The following is a 26,433-nucleotide window of genomic DNA, read 5'->3' on the forward strand; positions in this document are numbered from 1 at the left end:
GCCTAAAAGATGCTTAGAGCCTGCCAAAAGGGGGGAGGGGTGGGGAGAGACAAAACACCGAGGCTGCTGGACTAGAAGTGGATACACACTCAATTGCTTAATAAAAAACACTGATCACTGCTTTAGAAAATCTGAAGATTGGTAGCACCTGGCAACTCCCCTCCACCAGGATTTTGCTGCCCAGGAGACATGGTTAACTGGATATCATTTTCAAAACATGCAGAAGACTTTTTTTTTTTTTTTTTTAAGAATTATTTCTTTGTTTCAAGGCTTGATGCTGTACCACTGCCCGCTGAAGGAGCAGCTTCAGATTGGCACACACACCGTTACGCTGCAGGTATGCAGGAAAAGTGTTGTGCACAAAACCCTTGCCTATAACATTCAGGAAGTGGGAGAAGCAGTTGTGGCAAATGACCGAAGTATTTCCACGCTTGCAATACACAGCAATAGCACACAGTCCCAAAAATGTCTTCCTGAGTATTTGTATTGGCAGAGCATGCTCACAGCCACGTCCTGCACTCAGTTCTGCTGTTGTTTCAGTCCCGCAGAACACTTTCTGCCAAAGCTTTTGGCACATCTTTGCTTCCTGGTGGCCTGTGCAAATTGGTTTTGCTTCATTTTCCTATTTATTTCCATGCAATGAGGAGCAAACTTTGAGCAAACTCTGTCAAGAGCTAAGATCATTTCAGATGCTTCACTGTTTGTAAGCAAAACCGCACTATCAAAGTTGGGAATATTCACCTGCAGAGCAATAGCTGGATAATATTTGTGTTCCTACTTGGCATGCCTTATTTGCTTGGTCATTCGCCCTCCATTACCTTGTGTCTAATGAAAGAAAACAGAAGACTGATCCAAAACCTGGAGTTCAGAAAGTCCTTCAAATTTCTTGATGTAAAGCAAGACAAAGCAGCTACAATATTCTATGATCTATATGTTCTGAATAGTTTTGGCCTCGGTAACCATTTCATAGCATCAAGACTGCCTCCATCTGCTCCTTTCTTTTACCTCTGCATTATATTCTTTATGCCCTCAGATGGAACTCACCCAGTAGAAGCCTGGCACCTCACCACATCAGATCTACTGTCTGTCACTGTGTACACAAGGTATCCCAGACAAGGGAAATAGTCTTAATTAAAACATTCAACCAGGAAAAAAAAAGGTTAATGGAAATCTTTCCTTGCCACACTATTTCAGGCTGTTAAATAGGAGTGTTTGGCTGAGAAATGACCAAGAATTACATGACAATCTTCACAACTGCTTAAGACCCCACTCGATAACTCTGAACTAAAGATTTAACAGGGCTATAAAGCTTGAAAATTTCCCTAAAATCATAACACTAAGGATAAACTTCAGTGACTAGTAGTTCCTACTGCAGTAAATACTGTGTTCAGAAGTTGTATTCTTGAGATCTATAGACAAAAGTTTTGTTGAAAAGCTGATAATTGCAACCAATACTGAACAGCAGATTTTTTTTAATTTTTTTTTTAGTCTGGTTAGGTAAATGGGAATTTACTATTTTTATTTAGCTTATGAGAAGGTTGAACATGATCCAACAGAATAAAAACATGAATTGCTATACATAGGGTCAGGTACCAGAACTGTTCAATCAAACCATGTTTTTAATCCAAAGTTTTTAATACCTAATGACTTAGTGCAGACACGCTTCAAAATTGCTCCACAGATCTGCTGGACAAGAAAAATTAAAATTCTGGCAATTATAAGGCCTTATTACTGTAGTCTCAAAATCAGTTTGGAGTCACTAATTTTCCAATTCCAAGCATTCCTGAAAGCCTGTGAAATGCTGTTATTTTCATTTTCCGCATGGAACCAAGGCACTGGGTGGCTAAGATCAGAGACAGTATAGAACTGAATCCAAGTGGCCCCAAATACATCAGAACGTCCTAACTGCTTTTTCTTCAATGCAGATGTCCAGCTTCCCAGTGTTTGACATGGTTGTGTGACACTCCCACTTCTCTCTCAGTCCAATGGGATACACTCAAATGAAAACACCAGTTAAGAAACATCTCCATTGCTGGAGTAATTGAAAACAGAATAAGCGCAGACAAAGCAAAATGAGCTGCTTTACTCAAAGCTGAACATATTTGCCTTCAGAATATATTAAAGATGTATGAAACAGCTGAGACATCAGAACAGACAGAACAGAAATGTTAATGGCCTAACCTCACAAAGCTTTCTACACACACAGCTATGAGCATGCAAAGATTTCCAGCAAAAATCTGTGCAGCTCTGAACGCAAGCCTCCAAGCATATTCCTGACTTCAGTATTAACAGCTGGACTCAATTCACATAAGAAACTCAGGCTAGTTTTGTACTTTTAAAAAATAATAATAATCCAGAGGCCATACTGCTATCAGTATAGCATGGCCACTGACTTGGCCTCAAAGTCTGCAGAACTTGTGCTCCAAATCCCACACATTCATTTAGCACCTGTGTGTTCAGGTAAGGACAAACCTCTTTAAAAAGCAGAAGAGCAAAACAACACTGTGTTGCCTGTCTATAGCCTGGAGCAACTGGGGAGCAGAGGAATGGACCGTGCCTTTTTGTTTCAGTGGGGCAGTCTTAGTGTATTTTCAGTTTTGCAAGCCTCATACCAACATCAAACATCTTACAGAAAATAGTCCTTTATGCAACTAGTGTGCTCATTTGATACATCTCAATTTCCTTCCCATTCTTTCCAAAAACCTTGAAATTTACACATACTTCCAGCTTCCCACAAGCTAACTTTTACAGTTGTATTCAGCTAAAGAAAGGCCATATCCAGCAGCACATGGGATTTTGCCTTGAATATATTCAGCTCAATACATTGAGTTGAATTTATGTTTTTATCCAAACTCCTCTGCTACTTCACTGCACTGACAAATGACTTTGCCACAGGAGTTCGCTGCAAGTTCCTATAGAGATTGTTGTAATAAGGCCTTACTTCTGAGACACAAACATTGATCTGATCGTGTCTCGTGAACAAAACACGTCAGAAAGACCTCAACAAAAACAAGTTAATTATGACCCCAGGTTGTCAGCACTGCTTCTGAGCCCCCATTCAGTCTTTCTTCTCGAACATATACTGTGATGCTCTTTACTACGTGGCATCACAAATTAAAAGCCTGTATGGGAGATGCTGCTGTGTCCTCTTCCTAATGCACTGAAAATGAATCTTTGGAAATTTTTGAACTTTTTTCAGGAAAATTCTCATTGCACCTGAGTTTATATTTAGTTATGACAGCTATAGCATCTTATCATTCATTTCTACTCCTTCAAATGTGTGGAAAATACATGTAGATACCTAATTTGGGTTCAAAATAATGCCTTTAAAACTACGTTAAAATACCATTTCTTCTCCCACTTCATGTGGAAATTTCATGAACCATCTCCTCAGTACTTCCCCTTGATACTTTTTTAATCTACATACTGGAATACATTAAGCCCCTGTAAATAGACAAGAGTTTATTATAACTGATTAGCACAATACTGTAGTTTGCCTATCAAAAATACTACTTTTAATCCAGTTCCGTGTTCACCTACCTCTTGAAAAACTATTTGTATGGAGACTAACACCAGGATGTCAGTCTTTGGGGAACTCAGTATAGGTCTCAGGCCCAAGGCAGCAAAAAACCCTCCAACTGGCTATTCCTTTTACAAGAAAGGAACTGCTATTTGTCACTTAGGTCAGATTAGCACATCTCTAGACAGCTAAGTAGACTGCAGTAGTTTCCAATAACAATTTCCAAGACCAGAAAGCTTTGGAGTACTCCACGCTCTTCCTTGAGCTTTGGAGTGAAGTCCCCTGTTGCTTGCTTGGCAATTCCTTCTTCCAGAAAGATTAAGTGAGGGGACAACTTAGCCTTGCACTTACTGAGATTCTTTAAAAACCAACTTAAAGGTGCAAGTAACACAGTTCTGTGCTATGACTCATACACGCTACCTTGGCAGTAAGAACTAGGAGGAAAAGCAGTAGAAACCACAGTACTCCCCTAGTGAAGTGCCTGCCAGGGTCATATGGAAGCCACGCAGCTGGGACAGGCTGGCATAGGAAGAATGACCACCCTGCAACCACAGCAGCTCCCTTTAGGACACCTAGGAAAAAAGCAAGGTGTGCCCAGTGATTGACTTTTGACTTTCAGTGCCTCTGAAGATGTGCGGGTCAGTTTAAATAAATAGGTATTTTGTATTGTTCTTTAATTTCAAGGACATTAATACTTTCTTCTTTGGAGTGCAAGAAGTATCAAGACTGGAGCTACTGCTGGGGCAAAATGGGGGGTTGATGCAGAGCAAGATATATAAATACTTTCCAGTTTGGATCTTTAAAACCCATATTCTTCCAGATAAAAAGAAGAATACAGGGATGGTGCAAAATCTGCGTACCTCCCATATGCTATCTCTCAAACAAGTGCATGGGGAGGGCAGGTTAACTTGTGTTGACATTCACTTTGTCATCCACATCTCAGGCTCTTTTGTCCGTTTCCTTAATATCCATAAATCTCATTCTCCACCCAGGCTGATTCCTTGCTCCTCCCCACACGATCTCCACACAGTTCATAGATATCATTGGTCACAAAGCCACTTTCAGTACTAGCCAACGTCACAAAGCCACTCGACGTGTTCATTGCCACATCATCATAATCCCTGGAGAGGCTGTCGAGCACCTTCTCTTCTTGTGTGCGGAAGGAAGAGTTCTTAATGTCAGGCCTGGTTCCAGCCAGATCTGCTTCAGATTGCTTCTTGATTACTTTGTAAATCTCCAGATTTGGACTGTTCCTCCTGTGGTTAGAGAGCCAGGCATCTTCCTCCTTGGGGCTTGCTTCCATTTGTTCCCTTCTCCTGAGGGATAGAGAAAAGAGGACAAGTCTAACATGTTCTTTTACAGAGGCAAACAAAACTATACCACACCTCTCTTAAAATAATCTAAAGATGACCCTTCAGGAAAGCTGACATTCAGAGCCTGGACTCAGGATGACATTCGTTACTAGAGTTCCAGGTTAGTGGCACACTGAGAGCTCAAGGCTGACACCCCCAACACCACAACCACCATCCCCACCAAAGGGACTATGCACCCAGGGAAAGCAAGAAGAAATTGATCAATATTATTTGCTCCAACCACACACATCCTCCTATTTCTATTAGGTTTTCACTTTTGAAGGGGATCTTCTGGTATTTCAGATCTCTTCTTTATTAAAGAAGCTTAAAGCAAAGTGATTTTGAAGGGTTAGCATTTACATTATTCCCTAATTACTATCTGTGAATAGAATAAAATAACACTTTTTTTTTTAATCTAAAATGTTATTCATAAGTAACTTGGCCTGGAGAATCCATGCTACTTTTTTTTTTTTTTTTTTTTTTTTTTTGACTGAAAGCAGTCAGCTCCAGAGCATCTGACAGAAGTCTGTAGCTAGCTGTAAAATTATTGCCAGGACAAGATATCACAGGTTCACTTACTACAGAACAATGTCACTTGCCTCTTTGCAAAAATCCAAAAACAGAAGATGGCTGTAATGACCATCAGGAGAAGCAGCACAGGAATGCTGGGAATGAGGATGTAGGCAAGACTCTGAACAGGTTCTGGGGTAAAAATGAGATTCCAGCTTTTATTCACTTCTAGTTGCATTTCACACACACAGAACTACATAGAAAAATTAAATTATACAAGGCAGCACCATCACACCTCAATGGCTTTCTAGTCTTGTTCATAATCTAGCACTTTCCACACCCTTGCAAAGCCAGCAACTCCAATAGACTGATCATCTCGTAACACAGGTTAAAATAAAATAAGCTCAAAACCACATGATGAGAAACTAACCCTTATTCTGTCTCACTGTGACAAGGCAACAGCAGTGCAAGTTAGGGATATGCTGTCTTCTGAAAACTTACAAAGCAGAAGTTTCCAGAGACTGGAGTGTTATGATCTGTCAATTTGGAGGGGAAAGTCAGCACGGCAAGAACGAATAGGAAGTTTTTAATAGATAATATTAAGCTTACTAACAAAAATATTAACAATTCTGACCTTCAAGAGTGATTCAATAAATTTAAAGTATCTTTTTCAGACCTTAGGTACTTTGCTGTAGACTGGGAACATTTTGGTAGTGAAAGCAATCATTGAAGGTTTGTACTGGAAGAGAGCTGCAGGAAGGTGTCCCGTTCCCCCTTGAGATGCAGTTGCCTAAATTCAGGCTTCTACATTTAAGGTCAAACACTTCAAACTGAAGTGCTGAGCGTTCGCAGCCACACGTGAGATGTGGGCCTGCAGAGATAGAGAGAGGCCAGGCCAGGTGTTGAATGAGCAGCATACCTTTGGCTTCTTTAACTGTTACATTAGCATCTTGCTTATGGTGTTCTTCTGGGAATAGTGCATTGAAAGGCTCTGTTGTGACATCTGGAAAGAAGCGTCTTAGTTAATATTGCAGGTGTTATTTGCAAGTGCTTAAGAAACATAAAAGATGAGGGTGAGAGAGGATGGGAGAGACTGCCAGCTGCCAAGAGGTGTAAGGTCTACTGGTGCCCTTCTGCTGAGCTTTCTGCAGCGTGTCCAGTAGCCCCAGGTACTGCAGCAACAGCAGGACCACGCTTCTGCAGGCTGGGTTACAGAACGGTTGGAGGGACATGCAAACCACAAGGATGCCTCTTGCTCATGGGGCATGCAGTCCGTGAGGGTCCTTGACAATGAACGTTAACGAAGGATTTCTACTCAAAGTTAGTACAGTGTTAAAAAAAAGCCCTAAGCAAGTATCTGTAACTGACCTCTTGGAGAGTTCTCAATTGGAGCAGTTGTTGGCTTCTCTAGAAGAAAAAAAAAAGATAAGTTTCTTGTAAGTTTGAGTAGGGAGACCAAGTGTACAGAATATTGTCCAAGCAAGCACCCTTTTTATGTTCTCTCCCTCTCGGGCTCCATTTGAAATCTCAAATATTTTATAAAAATCTCAGAATTCATAAGTCACAAGGCAAGTACCTACAGATATTAGATACTGAGATTGTTTTTACATCGATACCGTAATCTCCTCATACCTCCTCTTGGGAACTGGGAGCAGGTTGTTTTTTAAAACAGAATGACTCATTACCAAGAGAATATTTGCAAATGAAGTTATTTTTCATGTTGCATCTGTCGTCATTCCATTGAAACATGTAAGGACCTCCAACACCTGGTGGGGCAGATGGCTGGTGGTACATCACAACACAGATTTCACTCCCACAGGATGGCTCATCTACATACCAGTTCCTAAGAAAACACAACAAACATATCAAGTAAGACCTGAAGTCTCTTTCCATGATACTGCAGAAGCCCTGCGAGGCTGAGGAAAACTCAGAACTTTGACTTTCAGTGCACACTGTCAAAATAATTTTACTTTCTGGCATCAGTGCCCAATGCCTACAAAACTGACATGCAGTTAATAAGAAAATGAAATAGGTAAGACAGAATCTTACCTAAAACTAGGAAACTGCTAACATAAAATGAAGATTTTTTTAAAGATAGGTTGTAAGAAACTTCACCACTGGAAAACTTGGAAGGCCTTTCCACATGGGATGTAGGAAGTAGGCTTCACTATCTAACACTCTATAATATAATCATTACTGAAAAGGCATTTTATGCATCTCTAAGAAGCACTTCTAAGATGATATATCCTGATTTTGAAAAATGTTCAATACCCACTAATTTTGGAACAAGCAATATTCTGCATGCCAAGCACTTCTTGGAAGCTGATCCTATAACGTAGAAATACTTCCAGATATGCCAAGTATTCAATCATCATATCCCTGTACTCCCTTTCCTCCCAACACAACCCTACCACCACCCTACTTCTCCCTCTCAAGAAAACTCATCTTCTCTTTGGCTCAGTTATTCAGTTTTATTCAGTTCTGCCCACCGCAACTAACATCTCTTATGGGTTCCCATAGCAGTTAGGCGACAAGTTGCTATAAAATATTTAATAACATTTGGGTTACTTCATTAAATCCATGGTTCAATGACTAAATACAGCATGAAATTCACAATGATTAGTGAACGTTGTATAGGTACGTTAGTTTGTTTTTCCAAGACTAATTACGGGTTTGATAGTAAACATCTACCAGGCAAAATTCTTGAGCCTGAAGTTCACTGTGGAGCTGGCACCTTATTGCCAAGGCTTTCCTCAACCCATCAATATTTAGAGCAGATTCTCGTCTATTTTGATACCACCAAGGCAGACCTTACATGCATGAATTTAAGAGTATCTTTTTCTAGAAATGGTGACTTATGCTTGAAATTAAATCATAACTTGAGGCTAAACAAATTGGGGTTCAGTGACAAAGTGTGAAAGCAGTGAGGACAGCTCCAGCAAACTTGGATTAATTATTGAATCATCTGGATAGGATGAACTGCTCTCTGGAGATACAACCACTCTTCAGTGACTACAGGAGGAACATACATGACAGCTGGGACAAAATCACTTGATTCTTTTGAAAGAACCCTTCTTAATTGCTAAAGGCGAGTGACAATCCCTGACCAAGATGCTGCCCAGTCAGTCGCACTCCCCGGTACCTACCGGAACTTGGATGAGCTGCCATCAGACCAGGAATAGAGGTTCTGACAGTCTGTGCTGTTGTCTACCTCTGCCTTTTTCCTTCTAAGCCCTATCCAAAAATCTCCATCAGAAGCCATGAGACTCTCAATAAATTTTTGAATCAATCCTTGCTCCGCTTCTGTTTCAATACTGACTAAGTGTCCACCATCAGCTCTGCAGTAAAAGTGCGCTTCTTCATAGGTGACCCTGCGTGAAGCATCGTGAAAATAAACCGTTTTGTAGCACGGCCGCTGCGTTCCACCCCGGCAAACTGTCTGTCCTGCAGAAATGGAAAGAAACCCGTTACAGAAATCATACCTACTAATACCGAAAGTGGACACTACTGCTTTTATTTGGTTGAGCTTTGCACTTTCTGACTGTTCACATGGAGAATACAACAGAGGTAAAAAGCCTCTTGTGTAATTTGAATGACTACTGGTATCTTCAAACTTTTCTTTCTGGATGTAGCAGTTTTGGTAATGCTGCACAACAGTGCTCATGTCCTGCACACCTCAATTTCCCTGACTTTTCTGCAGTTTGAAGACTCCAGGATTTCCTTACAAAGAAGTAACATGCCAGAGAACAAGCTGACCTATGAAGCCTTTTAAAGAGACTTCCTTTACAAGAGTTCAAGAATGCATCTCCCTCTCTACCCTTCCAAAAAGGGGCTTCAAATCATTAAGATTAGAGACCCCCTAAGATTAGAGACATGCAGACCTAACAATCATTTAGCTTATGGGGTCTAATAGTTCCATGGAGCGTACTGCAGTGTATCAAGGTGCATTCAGGCAGTCCGATTTGTAGGCAGCACCCTGCTTTGCAATGTTACTGACTGCCCAGTGCCTGTTTCGTACTGTCATACAGCAAGGACACTCGTGCATGAAGCAGCACGTCTTATGTTGATTATACGGAAAATAAAGATCAAAGCGAGAAGATACATAATCTAAAAATTATACACTTCTGTTTCTCAACACAAGAGTCCCAATATTTAGGCTACGGAAACAAACAGTTTTGTTTTGCTTAGTAAATATTTATTTTCAAACACACCACAGACACAATCTGCTAACCTCCATGCTTTTACAGAATAAAACTGTTTAGGGATTACAAGAGAAAAGCAATTTATCATGTACTCAAGAACATGCACAGACAGGTCATTATAAACCCATCCACAGGATTTATGTTGGCTTTTCTTTACTCTTCCACATCCTACCATGGCTACTCTGAGACTGGAACTTCCAACACCTTTCAAAGTGGAGCTTTTAAACAGTTAAGTACTCACAGAGTCTGCTAACATCTTATACAGAAATTAAAGCTGGCTGTACTGCAAAAACAGCATTTAAAAATACATCTTTAGGCAGAACCTGTGTTTCTCTTGGTCATTTAACACTCATGCACGCGTGGTGAAAAAGGCAAGAACCCTTACCTCTTCTGAGGGATGCATCCACTGCTATTGTGAAAGCCAGGAGGAAAGCAGAGATGGCACATTGTTACTATAGATCTGCAGCAAGCCTCCAGAAATAGTGTCACAAACTACAGTTGGGCTCTTTTCTGATACACAAACACTTTTTTTTTTTTTCCATTAACTGGCAGAACATCTGTGTTTTATTAGCCAAACTCGCCATTGCTTTCAAATAAGGAAAAAATTCATGCAGTTGATCACTGTCCAGATTTCATTGCTGGTTAACTTTCCAAACACAGATTAGGATACGCAGCCCTAACCAGTGCTAAAAGTGTCCCTCACATTTTCTCCTTACCTCCTCGTTGCTAACACGGGACCTGCCTCCATGCCTGCTGGCTCCAGGACTAGGAAAGGCTCAGTTACATCAAAAGCAAGAGCTCGTGGAAAGAAAAAATACATCGCCAGCCTCAGAGCTCACTGCCCCAGAAGTCTTGCTGCAGCCAAGGACAGGGCAGAATTTTAAAAGAATATTTCTAGGTGTGAGTTGCTTTACGTGGGACTAAGGGAGCATCTCAGTGCTGACAGCGGCCAGGCTTCGGGCATCCCCCAGCACCCCAATCCCACGCTCTGCAGGCAGCTGACACCACCCGGGGGGGAAACACAGCCCCAAATCCTGCTGGTCACCCCGAGCTGCCATCCCAGAAGAGGCGACCGAGCTAAAGACATGACTGCTGAGAGATGAGACGAGTTGGCAGAGGAGCAGTCCCACATCCCAGCGCAGCCTGGACGCAGCGCAAGGAAACCCCCGGAGTGCGGAGCCCTCTGCGGGCAGGACGGGCGGCTCGGGGGGGGGAAAGCTCCGTGCCGGGGAGCACCCACCCGCCCCCTACCCCTTGTTACCCCCTGCCCCTTGTCACCCCTTGCCCCTTGTCGCCCCCAGCCTTACCGCCGGGCAGCCGGGTCCCCGTCGCCCAGCCCAGCGCCGCCAAGCCCAGCGCCGCAGCCGCCAGCATCGCCCTGGCTCCCCGCAGCGCCCGGCCGCGGCTGGAGCAGGGGTGGGATGGGGAGGAGCCTTCTTCTCCTCCTCCTCCTCCTCCTGGGCTCGCAGTTCACCCCTTGCAGCCGCCCGGCCCCCGGCAAGGTGTGCGCGGCGCTGGCACCGCCACCCGCAGTGGGGAAGCGGCAGGAGCTCCCCCTGCAGCCCCTCCGCCGGCTGCTTTTTCAGAAACCGTCTGAAGACCGAAAACGGGAGAAAACTTGGCTTCCAGCAGCGGAGAATAACTGCTGAGCCGGCATTTCCCCCGCCTGGTTCCTGCTGGCGAGGAAACCGGTGCGCGCCTCTTTCCGGCATCCCTGGCTGTCTCCAGCTGAAGTTGTGCTCGGAGCCTTCTGCAGGCTGCGGGAAGGGGGAGAGCAGCAAGGAGACACCAAACAGGAGCTCCAGGGGCTACAGATTCCACTCAGACACTGATGTCAATAATTTAAGAATTTAATCGTTTTATAACAATTCAAACCTATACCAACTCTTCACAATACAGTTGGAGAAACGATTTCTGGAATGAGTACCTTAAACAGAAAAAGGTCCTTCAAAAAGCCATGCAGATATTCCCCCTCCAGGTCACCAGGACTCGGAAAGTTCCTGGATATGAACTGAGGCCATGGCTTTGCAGTCTGTCATGCCTCTGAAACAGAGCAGTGGTTATCCAGGGCATACTTTTTGCAATTCCAAAATCCTTGGTGATTACAAGCATAGTTTAGTAAATACTTAAGCACTTTAGCAACTTTACAAATAGGAGCAATTCTTCCCCAATTTACATGGAAGAACTGAACAGCTCAACTGGCAGTAGCCTGGGTTTAAGACTGAATTCACACCTTTACCAGCCAAAGCTTCATCATCTTAAAGCTCTGCCAGTGCATGAGGTCTTTAAAGAATGCTTAGCACAAAGGACATCCTGTTTAGAGAGCTTTTTCTTGTTTCACAGAAAATAAGCAACGTACTCAGAAATAATTAGTGTTCCTGGAGACTAAACAAACTCTTTACAGCTGCAGGTATTGGCATAACAAAGCTTAAGCCCCCTGGCTCATCATTTTAGAAGTCTATCCTTTTTCTAGCATATATGCATACTAAATTCATTGGAAAACATTTCTGTAATGGCTCTGAAGGAAAACAAACAAACAAACATTGATATATATGCATGACAAGTAGTGGCAGCATTATAAACATTTTTTCTTGAATTAATGGTAAGTATTCTGCCACATGGCATTAGTTTCTTCTAGTCTGTCCCACATCAAGAGCAGAACTGGTGAACACAGTACCACAGAACCCCAAAGTGATTACCAAAGCCCTCGCTCTTTTCAGCAGGAAAGTGCAGTAGCTGACAGAAGCCTTGTTGATCTTTTTCTTAAAAGAGGTCAACTCCAACCACTCGAACACTACAGACACTTGATAACAAAGCTTGCTGTGTTTATTGTATAATCCTAACACTGTTACTAGCCACAGACTCTTCCTTTTGACCTCTTTTGTACTTTTAAAGAGCAATTTCACAAAGGTAAAACACTTGCTCTCCATTTATAATTTTGGAGAATTGAGCACACAAAATGAATATATTCAATATAACAACCCTTCAGATCATAGAAGTGTACTATTTGAATGCTGACCAGTAAAGTACATGAGACTTCAAAGCTCACAAGTCAAAAATCCCAGGACCACTCTAGTCCATGGAAAACAATTTACTAGATGTTTGTTATGCCATCCCTTTGAATTACCTTAGGCAGCAGCTTGGACAAGGACTTGGACAAGATTGACAAACAGCTACTCGCATACATTGTTTACTGCTGTAGTGCCAAGACAACAGAAAAATGTGAGGACAAACAGCACTTCCCAAGCCACTACCATCAAATTAGGACCTAACAGTTTAGTAAGTAAAGCAATTAAGTATTTATTTCAACTTCAGCAAAACAAAGAAAATGATGGATAGGTTGCTGCAAGCCTATCACAGCCTTTGTCCATCATGTTATGTCTCAGTATGAGCAACTAGAAATGTAGTCAAATTAGAAACGTACATTTATCAAAGTCCAGAGCAGCACAGTTTTGATAACAATTACTTTTTTTTTTTTTTTCCTGGAACAGAGAAACTTTTCATTGTCTTCATCAGAGTTTAGCTGAACTATTTGAGGGCCTTCACCGCTTCTTGATCCTGATGGTCTGCTTCAAACACCTTCTGCCTGCTGGAAATAACAGAACCTTGTCAGAAAGTAATCTGTTGATGAGGAAAGTGCAGCTAATGTACAACAAGGAATAGTGCAAGACAGCTGCCAGGGTGCAGAGCTCTTTAACCCATTCTGTGTCATAATATCACATCCTTATATGTGTATCCCTAAAGAGGGATGCCTTGTAAATGCCTAACTACATGTAGAAAATAGATTTACAGAACACAAGTTCGGAGAATCCACACAAAGGAATACCCATATAAATACCAAAAGTTACAGAGAAGTCTATTAAGAAAAATCAAGCTAACAGGAAAACCACATTCTGTCAGGTCCACTACTGCACAGGATTCATATCCCATTCTGATTTTTTTCTTGTCAAACTGAGGAGTTCTATTAAAATTGTAAGCACAAGAAAACAGTACCCAAGCCTCACATGGAGCAGACTGCTCTGAAGATTTCACAGCTTTGATGGAACTTGACAGCCAAAAGTTTGACAGTACTGGTGGTGAGAGGAGTTCCCAAACACTGATGGGAAAAAAAAGAGGAACTAAGAGGAAATTAGCTAGCAAGAAGCTGAGGTTTTGCCACACACTTAAATAAGTGGTGAGGCACATACTACTCGTTTCTCATAGGCAGGAAAAGAATCAAGTCTAGACCAAGGGGAAATAGACAGTTGATGTACAAAGGCAACGGGAACAGCCTACTCTAAGCAATTCTGCTTCCTTCATTGTACAAATCAGTGCAGTTGAACCTGAATGATCACATCTTCCCAAACACCTACAATGGCATAGCACCCTGAATCTGAGCTGGAGGACCACAGCAGGCAAAACCTTCTCTGACCTACACCAAAACAATACCAAATGTGACTTGTCAGACATGCTCACAGAAGACTATAAATACAGGGCTAAGAATATCACAGCCTCACTTTGCAGCCCTCAGTACTTTCTATATTCAGGTTGGATTAAAAGCTTTCAACACACATTACATTTACGTGAGTTTATCGCTACAGATATATAGTTTACTGGGATTTCTTTTTAAAACAATTCCAATATTATTCGAAATAGGGTTGCAGTTATATATGTGTCAGTATAGAGGTGCCTTATACTAGCTTAATGCCTTTCTCCATGGATTTTTTCTTCTTTTTATCAGTACATACAACTTTCCATTGATAGACCTGTATCCACTTGAGAGGACTAATTAAATTGTACATTTCAAGCAACACAAATTCAGTACAAAATCCCCAAGCTGCTAGTTAAACAAAGCCAAAAGAGCCAAACCACTGAATGATTTAGGCAATTTCCCCTGAACACTAGAAAAGAAGAAATCAGTATTTCTATTTTTAAACACTTGGAAAGTGAAGGTCTATGAAAACACATGCACAAATCACGAGCCCGCTGAAATCAGGAATGGGACGAGAAATTACAAAAGAGAAGCTACTGAAGGAAGAAACAAACAGGAAGAGTCCATTTTCTGTGAAACATTTTGACAAATGTAGCTCTTTTAGAAATCATATTTTCTCAGCTATTCATTGAGTTGCCTCTGGAAACAGGAATCATCCTGGTCAATACAGGCTATAAATCTCTTACAAGACATTAGTAAAATTGGTATGATCATATTTCCCAGTAATGAGTGCTAACAGACCATTACAAAAACACAATTATTCTAATTAAATACAGCAATAATCAATACCCTGTGCTCTGGGTGACTTTGCTTCAGTAAATAGTGATACTTACTTTCCAAACATTAAAACGTTTAAATGAAAAAAAGATATAACAGGATAATAAGCCAGAGTAGCTTTCTTCACAGGCCATAAGCTTCTATCTAAAACGTGAACCTCAACCCTACACCCGTACAAACAAGTATTGCTTAGGTAAAGAGCTCCAACAGCTGTCCTTGGCACAGGTTCAAGACAGCTTTGCCTTTTAGTACGTATCCTATGATGGTTGGAAGATTTGTGTGGACGTTTCCTTATGCCTACTCCCACAGCTGCTCACCTCAGCAGACATTGACCTTCAGCCTTTTCACCTGTTCCAGATACTTCTATTTTTCCTTTATAGCTAGCTCCAGAGGTAATAGTCTTGCTAAAAATTAATTCTGTCTAATGCCCAGTGTTTTCCTGAGGCATTTGCTTTCAAAATGAATTGCTGACAGTCGTTTCTCGGCTTTCATATCCATATGGTAAGTTGGAAGGAAGATCTAAGCTGCAGATTCATTGCTTAGCCTTTAAGTTGTGGACGTTCAATGACACCACCTTGCTTTAACTGGTGCCAGTGCGAGAAAAATGGCCTCACTTATATTATATAAATGCCATTCATTAAAAGGAAGAAATTGCTAAATCAAGGGCTGTGAGGTACCTTGTCAGCATTTTCAAAGATGAGATGGTTTTAAGAACAAAGAGCAACTTCTTAAAAAAAAAAAAAAAAAAAAAAGCTACACTTTTTAAATACTTACCACTGTACGAGACCCAAATGCATATTTAAAACTGACTTCACAGGTCCCACCTGACTGACCCAACTATGGATGGGACAGTGAAAGCAAAAGTAACTGCCTCAGCTTCAGAATTCAGAGCAGAAAGTATTAGTGATAAATGTGAAAAGAATCAACTAGCCAGTAGTGGAAAAAGCAAACCACTAACCCTGCCCTTCTGAAACTGAGAAGCAACTTGTTAAGACCAGTTAAACCACCCTTTAATCTGAAACAGAGATCCCTTTTATGAAGGCAACATAAAGGGGAAGCAACTGCAACACTGGCAGTAGACAAAACATGCTGTTGTAGTTCTGCTGGGGCAGTTTTCCAATCCTTCTCACTCCCAGACTAACAGTAACAGCAGATGACCTTAAACTTGAGTTTCTGCTTGCATAGTACCCACCTGACAGTTGCAGGGATCCTGTTTATTTTAACAGATAGCTTTTGACACTGGAAAATAACAGTATTTACATCATCCAGGAGGCCACAGGCAAGTGCCAAAAAGGAAACTGTCTGACCTAACATAAACAGACTGTCAGCAACCTCACGCCTAATGTTTACTGGAAGTTAAAAGAATCTTTCACCACCTGGTTTAGCAACTGTCACATCTACATCACTGGCCTCAAACAATTCGTGCATTAAGGCTGACTTTCTCTGTTCCAGATCCTTTCCAGACTCATCTTCCACAGCATGACATGCTGATGTAACATGCTATTATGGTGATCTTTCTTTGGATCTATAGCAGGGAAATAAACAAGGAGACTTGTTTATTAAAATGTGCAAAGTATAACCAAAGAAAGCATCCATACAGTGTGATGCGACTGACAAGGTCACACTCATGCTTTCTCTCATTCAGACAAGATAGGCACTGGAAATAAACAGGCTTTATGATATTTCCTGACCCTTTCAAAAATATAGAAGCCACTGACAACTGATCTTTTTCCTGACTTCTGCAATTGAACCAGAATAGCAAAATTGAACTCTTCATGACTTTAAAAAAAAAAAAAAAAATGTCTGAGCTTCCACTTCCTTCCTCAACCCCTATCTAAAAATAAATGGAACACATAGAGAGTAAAGAAGTACAGAACAATAGCAGTAGTCGGCCGTTCAGCCTTGCCTTTTCTAATTTTCATAATAGGTATTAATACAGGATAAAACAAACTTATTTTCAAAATAATAAGAGTAATTAAAACAGAGCATCTTTTCTCCCCAGATAGATCCTGACTATTTAGACAGAGGAAAACTTATTTTTGAGTATTTTCATTACCTTACTTCATCAGCTTTGATCTTCGGTTTATGTGGACGAGAAATCAGTTCTTTCTAGAAAGAAAAAGACTCAATGATTATCACTAGCTCATCCTAAACTTACTGCTTATCCCGGAAGACAGCTGTATACAAACACTGAAAGATTATTCTAGCAATAGTATGGGCGGTTTTTATGTGCTAATATGGTACCTGAGTAATCAGGAATAAAAAATTTGTATGAGTTATTGTATAAGAAGAACAGAGTCTCGTGTTCTGTTTCAGGCCTAGCTTTAATGCATGGAATTTGGATAAAGCAGATATACTTGGGTCAGCATTTTAATGAACTTTGAGAAAAGCAAATATTAAATATTTACCAGTTTAAAAGCTTAAATGAAAAAAAGAATGCTTTTATGTCCAAAATGAACACGTCATTTCTGGAAGTATCCTTTGAAATCTTGTTTTCCAAGTCACTTTTCAAATCACTACACTTATCAGCTTAAAAATGTCAGTTCTACTCTCTTCTATCGAGTGTAATTAAATTGTATTAATCAGGATATGTAGTTTCTTCAAAAGAACAGATGTTTAACCTTATATGGGGCAAAACCTCATCTATCTCTGCTTTGTATCTTGTGAATTACAACTGAAAAAAAGGATTGCCTAATATAATACAGACCTCTTATTCTTCAATCTTCTTTTCCTGATAAACATCCGTCCATGCCACAGAAAAACATTATAAATCAGTAAATCTAGCATTCACTACTGATAGTAATAATAAAAATCCCTAATTGGAGTTCTTCCTTTTAATGCTCAAATTCAGTTTAAGAAAGCTTTTTAGGGAGCAGAGCATGCCAAACCTACAGCCCATTTTATAGCTCTATTCTAAACCAAGTTTTAGCGTTTCAGTGGAAAAAAGCTTGAGACAACAACGGAAAAACAATCTAAGCAATAACATTTACAATGAACAGTCCATAAAGATTCTTTTGACAAGTTAAACTAAAAAAATAGCCACTTAAACATAACTGTATTAAAGATGGTGTAATTTAAATAGCTAAAGTCCTGTCATAATGCATCTGTAAGTCCATTTCCTCACCACCATTCTGACAGCACTAGCTACTGCTTCTGCTGTATTTCTCAGTCCCATGTTGTTCTAGCATTTTTCCTTTCTCCTACCTGCCTCCACCAGTGAGGTCAGCTTCAGTTCCCAGCTGCTTCTCCCAAAAGCATCTCCTCATTTTCTGTGGAAATTCTGATGTTCATAGTTGTTCCTTTGAGATAGCTTGTCTTGCAAGACCATGCACAAGCTGGTCTCAAAGACTCTTCTATTTTGTTGTCTTGGCAAAAGGCCATCATGTTGCAGCTGACTATATTACACATGTACCCATACATAAAGCAGCATGGAAACAGTTATCTCCAAGCACTGTAAGATATTTATAATATCAACATCTTGCCACTTGAGGTTTTTCAGATTGTGGATAGCCATAATAACTAGATTCAGCTGCCTTGAACTTCTTCTAGCTTCCACACCTATTGCTTCCTACTGCCTGGCCTAACACCTTCATGATCACACAGCTTACAGGATCCTCCTTGCTTTAGCAGTTCATAAAATGTAGCCAACTTTTCTTCATGCTTAATCAGTTCAAACCGAGGTGTTTTTGCTATGCAAGACTGCTGTAATGGTACATCTTGCAACACGCCATAAACCCTCATACATTGAATCATTGTCCTTGCAACGCTGTCCATCTTGTAAGGATGCACAAACCTTGAGATGCATCTAGAGCATAATCAGAAGAAAAACTTACTGCAATCCTTTCTTCTCTCTGCTTCCTCAGCAAAGCTAGTATATCTTCTCTTTTCTTGGCCTGAAAAGAAACATCTACTACAATGAGCTCAGAAAAATGAATAAAAAGCTTGTGCTTCATGGTAAACTTGAAAATCCTTACCAACCTAAAAACTAGCATGAGCATCTAGAGGTTATAAGATGGGGTTAATTCAAGGACTTCCATCTGCATGATGACTCATTACAAAACCTTTTTTATCTGAAAGGTGCAACCAGAGATAACTTGTCATCACTATACAGTTTTGGATTAAGCCAGTCTCTGGTATTGTGTAGAAGTGCTATAAAATAGTGATAATTTTAACATTTAACGATTCCTTTCAATCGGTGGTCCAGGCTCTCCTCTCTACAAGAAAAGCACACATCCCAGAACTTGTTAAAGATCTTCCCTTTATACAGTTGAAGGAAAGAATGAATTTCTAAGGAACAATGCTTCAGTTCCTACTGAGAGTTTTTAGCATTCTGATTTCCAGACACTTCAGCACACCCATACATTGTTCTTTATGGAAGTGAACAGCTTTCAGATACAGTGAGACATTCCTATTGAAGCTGAGTAAAAGTACATTACAGCATTTTCAAAAATTCCTGGTAAAAAAAATTATGAAACAGACACTCCAAGGAAGAGTTGGACAACCCTACCAAGAAAGAGTTGGACAACCCTACCAAGAAAGAGCTGCAAACATACCTACCCACTAACTCAGGAAAGAGAGTCTAGGGCTGAGCTTACATGAGCTCTTGCCATGGGTGAAGAAGATCCCAAGGGAAGATGCTCATGCCCATTAAGGGCTATTAATACCCTCAGGCCCCTGCTGAGCACACCCAAAACACCTGATGATAAAATGAGCATTAGCACTTACTAGCTAAAGACAGGCAAATAAGACCAATATCAAAAGGAGTGGCCAGAGTGGATAACCATCTAGTAATAATACACAGATCTAGTCGGATAAGTTAGGCGTTCCTATTTTAAATGGATTACATTGATTATTCAGATTTACAGCATTTATAGTTTTGAAATCTTTATTAATCATGAAGTACCTTGTAAAGCCTGTGAGAATTAAACTGCAGACTAGCCCAATGTTCTAAAAGACAACAGCTATTTTGCCATGTGCTTCAGTCCTATTTCAGATGAAATTAGCTAATTAAAATAAGCATTTCTGATAAAAAAATATCTGTCAGTTTGTAAAATAAGTGTTAATGCAGTAAACATTTCCTTCTAAAAAAACCCTGACCCTGTTCTACTGTGGAGCCAAAATTCACTTCCTGGACCCACACAACAGGGTTTCCAGGTTTTGCTCACCTAGGGGCCATGCTGCAGGAACAGAATGCCCAAATCAAGTCTGAAAACTGGGCTTGAACAGTAAATGACACCTATGCCTGATAATAACATGTACATTATTCTTATTTCATTCAGTGCATTAATTTTCGTTTTCTTAGAATATTTGAGGCTTATAGCATGTCCTGTAGTTCTAGAAAGTAATTTACTTACTGAAATTAATCAGCCATCCGTATAGCTGCCAGATGCCCAAAGCTGCAAAACCTTGCTATCATCTATTGTTACTGAATTTAAAAAAAATGAACGGAATAATCAGGGAACTGTTGCTGGCTTTAGCCAGAATTTAGAAAGAAGGCTAATTGACGATAATGGATGAGATGCATTATGGTGTTATTAATTAGAAAAGGAGGATTGCTGAGTTGCAGGAAAGACTTGCAGACCTCAGCGCCTTTCTGCACCTCTTGCAGATTGCTCTCATCTGGCCTGCTTCCCGAATATAGGCTAGAGGCTTTTCAGTAAAAATGTGGAACATTTTGCTAAAATTAAAAAAATATAGTATCATTACAGAGTCAGGCTGACAAAGTTATCATATATTTATTACTAGTTTTTTTAGTTTCCACTACTTATGTGAATTGTACTCATGATATATATGTGGAACATCAATTCATGATTTAGATTAATGGTGACTTCAGGAAAAGTTTTTATCTACAGACTACATCAGTGCCTTGAAAGCAAGCACAACTGTTGTCTGCATCTTACAGCAAAGCAGTAGGAGAAACCCCAAGCTCTATATACAGTCCAACCCCACTGTTTTGGAGGAGATGAACATTGAAGATCTGAATACCATGTCACTTCTTTTGCTTTTTTTCATAGTCAATTTAATGCTTGAGCAAACTTTTAAACATGAATCCTACCAATCTGGTGTAAATGGAGAGTGCATTTTATGAACACAAATATTGAATATCTACAGGAACCAATAACTAAAGTGCTGACTGGGTGGTGCCATGGCAGATTGATGTTTGCTTATGTAAAACCCCACTGAATTCAGCAGCAGTCTGCAGCCCAGAAGAGTCCAGCCTGAAAGGCTCTACAATATCCCAGTTGCACCTTCATTTGGAAAGGCAGTGTCATCTATAAATGCAATTTTGATGTTACTTGCTAAAATCTAGTTTGTTCTGCAGCTGAGTAGTTTCTAGAAAACTTGTAATGGCTTGGTCAAGCAGCACATGAATTATACCAATAAAAATATCACCTAAACCTGTCCCGGAGTGACAGGACAAGGCAGAAGCAGTCCTGTGGAAGCTGATTTAATAACCACTCACTACCAAGTTTCCCGCATCTCACACTCAATGAACTCTTGGCACTAGCTGCTGCTGGGCACAGAGTAATGGAGATCTATTAATAACTAAGGCGACTAAGAAATTAACCTAACCTGTGAGCTGTGCTTCAACGTCTGTATGCCAGGATTTTTTGTGTGAAAGTGCATGCAGCAGTAGATTTCCCCCCTCCCCACCCCCAAATTATCCACTTTTGGATCTGGGAACTCTCAATTGGCTTCTATTAGATATTAAATCAGACCAGACATTATGTGCTTACTAGGAAGAAATTAACTATGCAGCCTACTCCTTTCAGCCCTGTCCCAAGCAAACTTGTTCCCAACTGGGAATAAATTTAAGCTGAACATCAAAAAATGGGCTGCATCATGCAAAGCTAACTGTGGGCCAGGGCCAGGCCATTTTTATTACTGTTCGTAACTGCATTTCCAAAACTGCAGAATTCCACCAAATGGCATACAAAGAGTGAACGGGAATATTTATGAGAAAAGAGTTGGGGTTACTGGCTTTTACCTGCTGAAGATATTTTTCTTTTACTTTAGTTTTCTGCACATCTTGAGCTTCGGAGATTCTCTCTTTCTCACTGCTTTGCTCACTTTCTAATTAGGACAAATGAGAGGCAAATGACCAAGTGCTCCTGCTACCACTGTCCTTTGCAGAGGGCAACTGAACTGTAGCAGGCTGTGGGGCTGTTTAGAAAGTGTCTGGCTCCCCAGACAGCAAGTATCAGCTGAAATATCTGTCAAGCAGGAGCTGTGGCTCTTCTGTCACCCACAGCTTATTGGCATGACTTATTAATTCCTCTGAATTAATTCCTCACAGAAATGTAGGCAACTAAGGTTTCATGAGCTGGGGGCATACAGTAGCCATACTTACTGCGAGGGAGCAGCAGGCCCTGGAGAGCACTACTTCTCCCTGGAAAGAAAAAGGACATTAAGGGCACTTGGAAAGGTGGTGGGTGGTGGTACAGGGAGGGTGGGGGTCCTAAGGAAGGTTTCGGGGACCCTGCGGTGAGCATGGGGTCCTAGGGTAGGTGTGTGGGGCAGGGTGTTTGTGTATAGGGCTGGAAAAGGCACAGACCCAGGGCATGGGGGCTGCAGGCAGGGCCCCCTCATGGGGCTGGGTCCCTCATGGGGCTGGGTCCTTCATGGGGTTGGGTCCCACAAAGGGGCAAGGTTCCCCCATAGGGGGGGCAGGTCCCCCTCAGGGGAAGGTTTCCCTCACATCGAAGGGTGGCAGGGCCTAGAGAGGACTCGAGCGGCGGCGGGAGCGTGGCTGAGTTCCAGAAGATACGGGCATGTTCCACATCAGCTGGGCTCGAGCCAGCAAAGACGAGGAGCCCATCGGGCGCTGTGGGGCAGTGCCCAGGCTCTGTGCCCATGGCACCACTTGGGGCTGCAGCCTGGTGTCTCCTCTCCATCAGGTGGCCGTGATCAGCTTGACCTGCCCGCTCCTGGCCCGTGGCCCCAAGGAAGGGAGAGGACAGCTGGACCCTGGTGCTGCCCACGCTGCTGACATGTTCCTGTCACCGTCACCCGCTGTGGTAGGTACCCGTCACCCCTCTGCTGGGGACCTTCCCTTTTCACGGGCATTTGGGTGGCAGGAGGGGACACTGCAGCCATCTCAGGGGAACACAGCACCACAGATGTGCCCAGGGAGCCTGGGTCCAGCTGTGTGACACTGCCTGTCACAGTAAGCATGAGACACCAGAAGGCTGGCAGCTTTGCACATCTCATTTCAAGTGTCTTCAAGCCATCTTTCACTTACACCTAGACACAGGCTTCTGTGGGACAGGGAATGCCTGTCACCACCCTCCCTCTAGTTCATCAGCTTCAGGTAGCCAGTTGCCCTCAAACCTGGTGGTCTCGAAACATTCCACTAAAGTACTTTTTCCCAGGATGCTTATTCCAGACTAGTGAATTTCTGGTTTAAAAACTTTATTTGCAAACATCAGGTGAAGTCACAACTTCCTTCTGTATTTCCGTGGCTGATGTTATTAAAGCTCTTATGTAAAAGGGGAACGTGGAACTGGAAGCCAGTGAATTTACAAGTCCCATCCATGGAACTCTTTTCAGTCTGTACTTGTAGAGTGTCTAGCATAGAGCGATCCACTGACTAAAACAACATTTGTTTTCATTAAAAAATCGCAAAGCTGAATTTTATTTATTCAGCAAGAGTAAATGGAAGTGAATTTTGGCCACAGTGGCATTAGGCAAGTGTAAGGCTGAGATGAGCACAATCAGAACTGGAGCTGATGTCTACACATTTTAAAAAGAATAAAACTTCCAATTTGCTCTCATGTTTTTTGAGTGTCCTGTAGGCAAAACAATTGTGAATGAAATGTAACACACATTCAGGTGCATATAAACAGTTGTGCAACACTGCCTTGATAAATGCACTGAGGTCTCTTCCATGTGTGACAGGCAGTCCAGAACATCGCATTTGTTTTATTCCACTGCCCTGCATGTCTGTTAGACCAATGCTTCTTAGATGCTTCTTCAAAGAGGTCAGTCTGCCTGCCTTCTGCAGTCAAAATTCCTGTGCGTCTAATTTCCACTGAGATATCTTCCAAGCCTTTTTACCTGGCTGTGTGGTTAGTGATTGTTACTTTTGGCAATCAGCTAACTACACTGCCTAGTAACTAGGCTGATCTAAGAGACAGTTCCCTTCCAATTCCAACTTTTATGAAGACTGATTTTTTTGTTAAAAAACAAACAAACAAAACGCACAAAACCTATTATAACAGATTCTAACACTATGAAGGCTGTATTTTTCCCATTATTAAAACTATTGGACATTAAGCAAAGTGATCATAGTAAAAAGCATTTATAGTATTCAGGGAGTTTAATATTTAATCATTGATTAGAAACTCCTTAACTTACTAGCTTGTTAAATAAGACATGAAAGCTAAATGAGAATTACTTTCCTTATACATGACTGATAAACTAAATGGCAGAACAGAACAAATTCTTAGCCCATTCCTGGTGCATAAACTATTAAGTATACTAAAAGTCTTAATGTGGCTAAACGATTTAAACACAACAGACAGTATTCTTGCTCTAAGGATTTTAGCACCAATTCAGGAAATCTCAGATTTCACTTGATATTGGCAACATATAACACACACTTCTCTTGGACAGCTAGCATTTCTGGAAATAAAGCCATAAACAAATAAACATTATTAATATTTTTGCACTAGGAATAAAGATATTGTAAGGCACGCAGCTTTCTGTAGCGAGGCTGTAGCAAGGAATCCTGTGCATTGTTTTGATGGCAGTGAATTTAGTGATTGTGAAGCAATCGATACAATCAGCTAACTACACTGCCTGCAAACCAAGCACCACTCTTGTGATGGTGTCATGGCATTCAAACCTGGAAAAAAAAGAAAGCACTTTGATAATTTATATTAATTTAGTCTACCACATGACATGTTCTTATAGTGACAATCAATTGATAATAATGGAAAACATTGCTCATACCATCCTTAGTGTTACTCCACTAAATCCTGAGTCTTTATAGCATAAATTAATTATTCTAAATAATTAAAAAGTGCAGTGGATGCATAACACAGATCATGTCAGGAATAGAAACAATAAAATATCACCTTTTAAATGATTACAGTGTGCCACAATGGAAAAAGGAAATGAGAAAAGCCTGGGCATGCAGTCCTAGCTGCATGAATGCAGACTAAGTGGTAGCTCTGGTCAGAGCTGGATGTGCAAATACAGCTGCCAATTTTGGCTGAGACGAGATGTTCAACAAGACCAGTAAACTACACGATTTACAGCATGTCAGATGTCAATGGTTATGGCACAGTGGTCCAACTTATTGTTGCATTCTAGGTTTCGTACAATTTTCATTTCAAGATTTTCAGAAGAAACTGCATGTAACTACAGCAGAAGTAAGAGTGGTAGCCTTTCACTGCTTCCCTGGCCTACAGAGAGCTCTCCCTCCTTTTCCCCCGTGGTGCAGGAACCCCGTCTGTGCTGGCCGTCAGATGTCAGGCTGCTCAGACAGTTTGTGCTAGTCTGTGGTAGCTAAAGAAGTTAGCAAACCTGTTCTACAGAACAAAACTGGGTATGTACAAGGAGTTATAAGTAATTATGCCTTGTGCCTAATATATGCGTATGCAATTAATAATTTGATAAAAACATTTTATGTAGATGTATCAGGCCATTCCTAATTCAGCAGTGAGACAGAGCCTGTGAAGTTACAAGAATGACTTTGCCTTCAAATTATTTTTTTTTTTTTTTTTTGGCTAGCTTTCATTCATAACTGCCTTATTCCTAAAATGCAGAAAAAATAATTAAGAAGCTTACCTTGTAAAAATCCTGATAAGGATTGAATTTATGATAAAATGCTTAAGAAGATTTAAAGGAATAAGAAAAAAATGGATGTCTTCCCTCCTCGTTTCCTTCCTTTTTCCATCCACTGAGCACCCAGCAGGCTTTCACAGGCAGATGTGTCTGTGGGGCTGGACCCGAAGGTGGCACCGGGGTGCCCCACATCTCCCCCTCGCACTACTGGGCTGGAGTGTCCCCAGGTTGGGCCGTGGGTCAGCCCCACGGCTGTGCCCTGTGTGTACGCTCTGTCGTCATGGTCACTTGGGGCTGGCGCAGGGAGGAAGGGCCACTGCTTCGAGCCATCGGGATGGCTCTTGCCATAGAAAGCTTTGTTGCAAAAGAGGTTTCTATGGGCAGAGTCAATACAGAGCATGCACAGAGTTTCTGCCCTTCTCCTGGGGATGAATGGCTGCAGGTTGTGCCGCAGCCACGGGGGGATCCAGGTTTTGGTGTTATGTGTGGCAGTCTAGGCTGCTACCTAGACTGTACAGCTCCGTACCAGGAGCCTAGGTTCCATGGAAGGAGGGCCCCAAAAGACAGACAAACGGGTCTAGAAACAAATGTCTTGTGCTCCTGGCACTGGGTTCCAGTGGGAGACACATGCTGCACATCTTCACCCACGGGTGTCCAGACCACCTCTCTCCCCATTCCCTGGGGGCCTAGCCGGCCATTTCTGTATGCTTGCTCTTGACCAGTTCAGCTCACTGCAGACTTCTCACTCCCTTGCACTTCAGGTCATGTTTCCCTGCTTAATTCTTTGCTCATTTCTTCCTGACAACCTAC

The 26,433-nt window shown here is 41.5% G+C and overlaps 2 protein-coding genes across 2 annotated transcripts; both read right to left on the reverse strand.

Moving 5' to 3' along the window:
* Window positions 1-4,481: 4,481 nt before the first annotated feature.
* Window positions 4,482-10,958, reverse strand: LAYN (layilin; the record flags this gene model as incomplete). The annotated part of the gene is made up of 8 exons (XM_084301391.1): window positions 4,482-4,836; window positions 5,472-5,574; window positions 6,302-6,385; window positions 6,751-6,789; window positions 7,068-7,225; window positions 8,529-8,826; window positions 9,970-9,993; window positions 10,892-10,958. 8 exons carry the CDS (start codon window positions 10,956-10,958, stop codon window positions 4,482-4,484), a joined length of 1,128 nt encoding a protein of 375 aa, XP_084157517.1.
* A 2,154-nt stretch (window positions 10,959-13,112) lies between these two features.
* Window positions 13,113-22,688, reverse strand: HOATZ (HOATZ cilia and flagella associated protein; the record flags this gene model as incomplete). Its single annotated transcript, XM_084301625.1, has 6 exons — window positions 13,113-13,173; window positions 16,889-16,941; window positions 18,666-18,725; window positions 21,821-21,906; window positions 22,184-22,222; window positions 22,532-22,688. The coding sequence occupies 6 exons, from the start codon at window positions 22,686-22,688 to the stop codon at window positions 13,113-13,115; spliced, it is 456 nt and encodes a 151-aa protein (XP_084157751.1).
* Between the last annotated feature and the right edge of the window lie 3,745 nt (window positions 22,689-26,433).

This window comes from Netta rufina (genome assembly GCF_964035555.1).
Source record: "Netta rufina genome assembly, chromosome: 25".
NCBI classification, from domain to species: domain Eukaryota; kingdom Metazoa; phylum Chordata; class Aves; order Anseriformes; family Anatidae; genus Netta; species Netta rufina.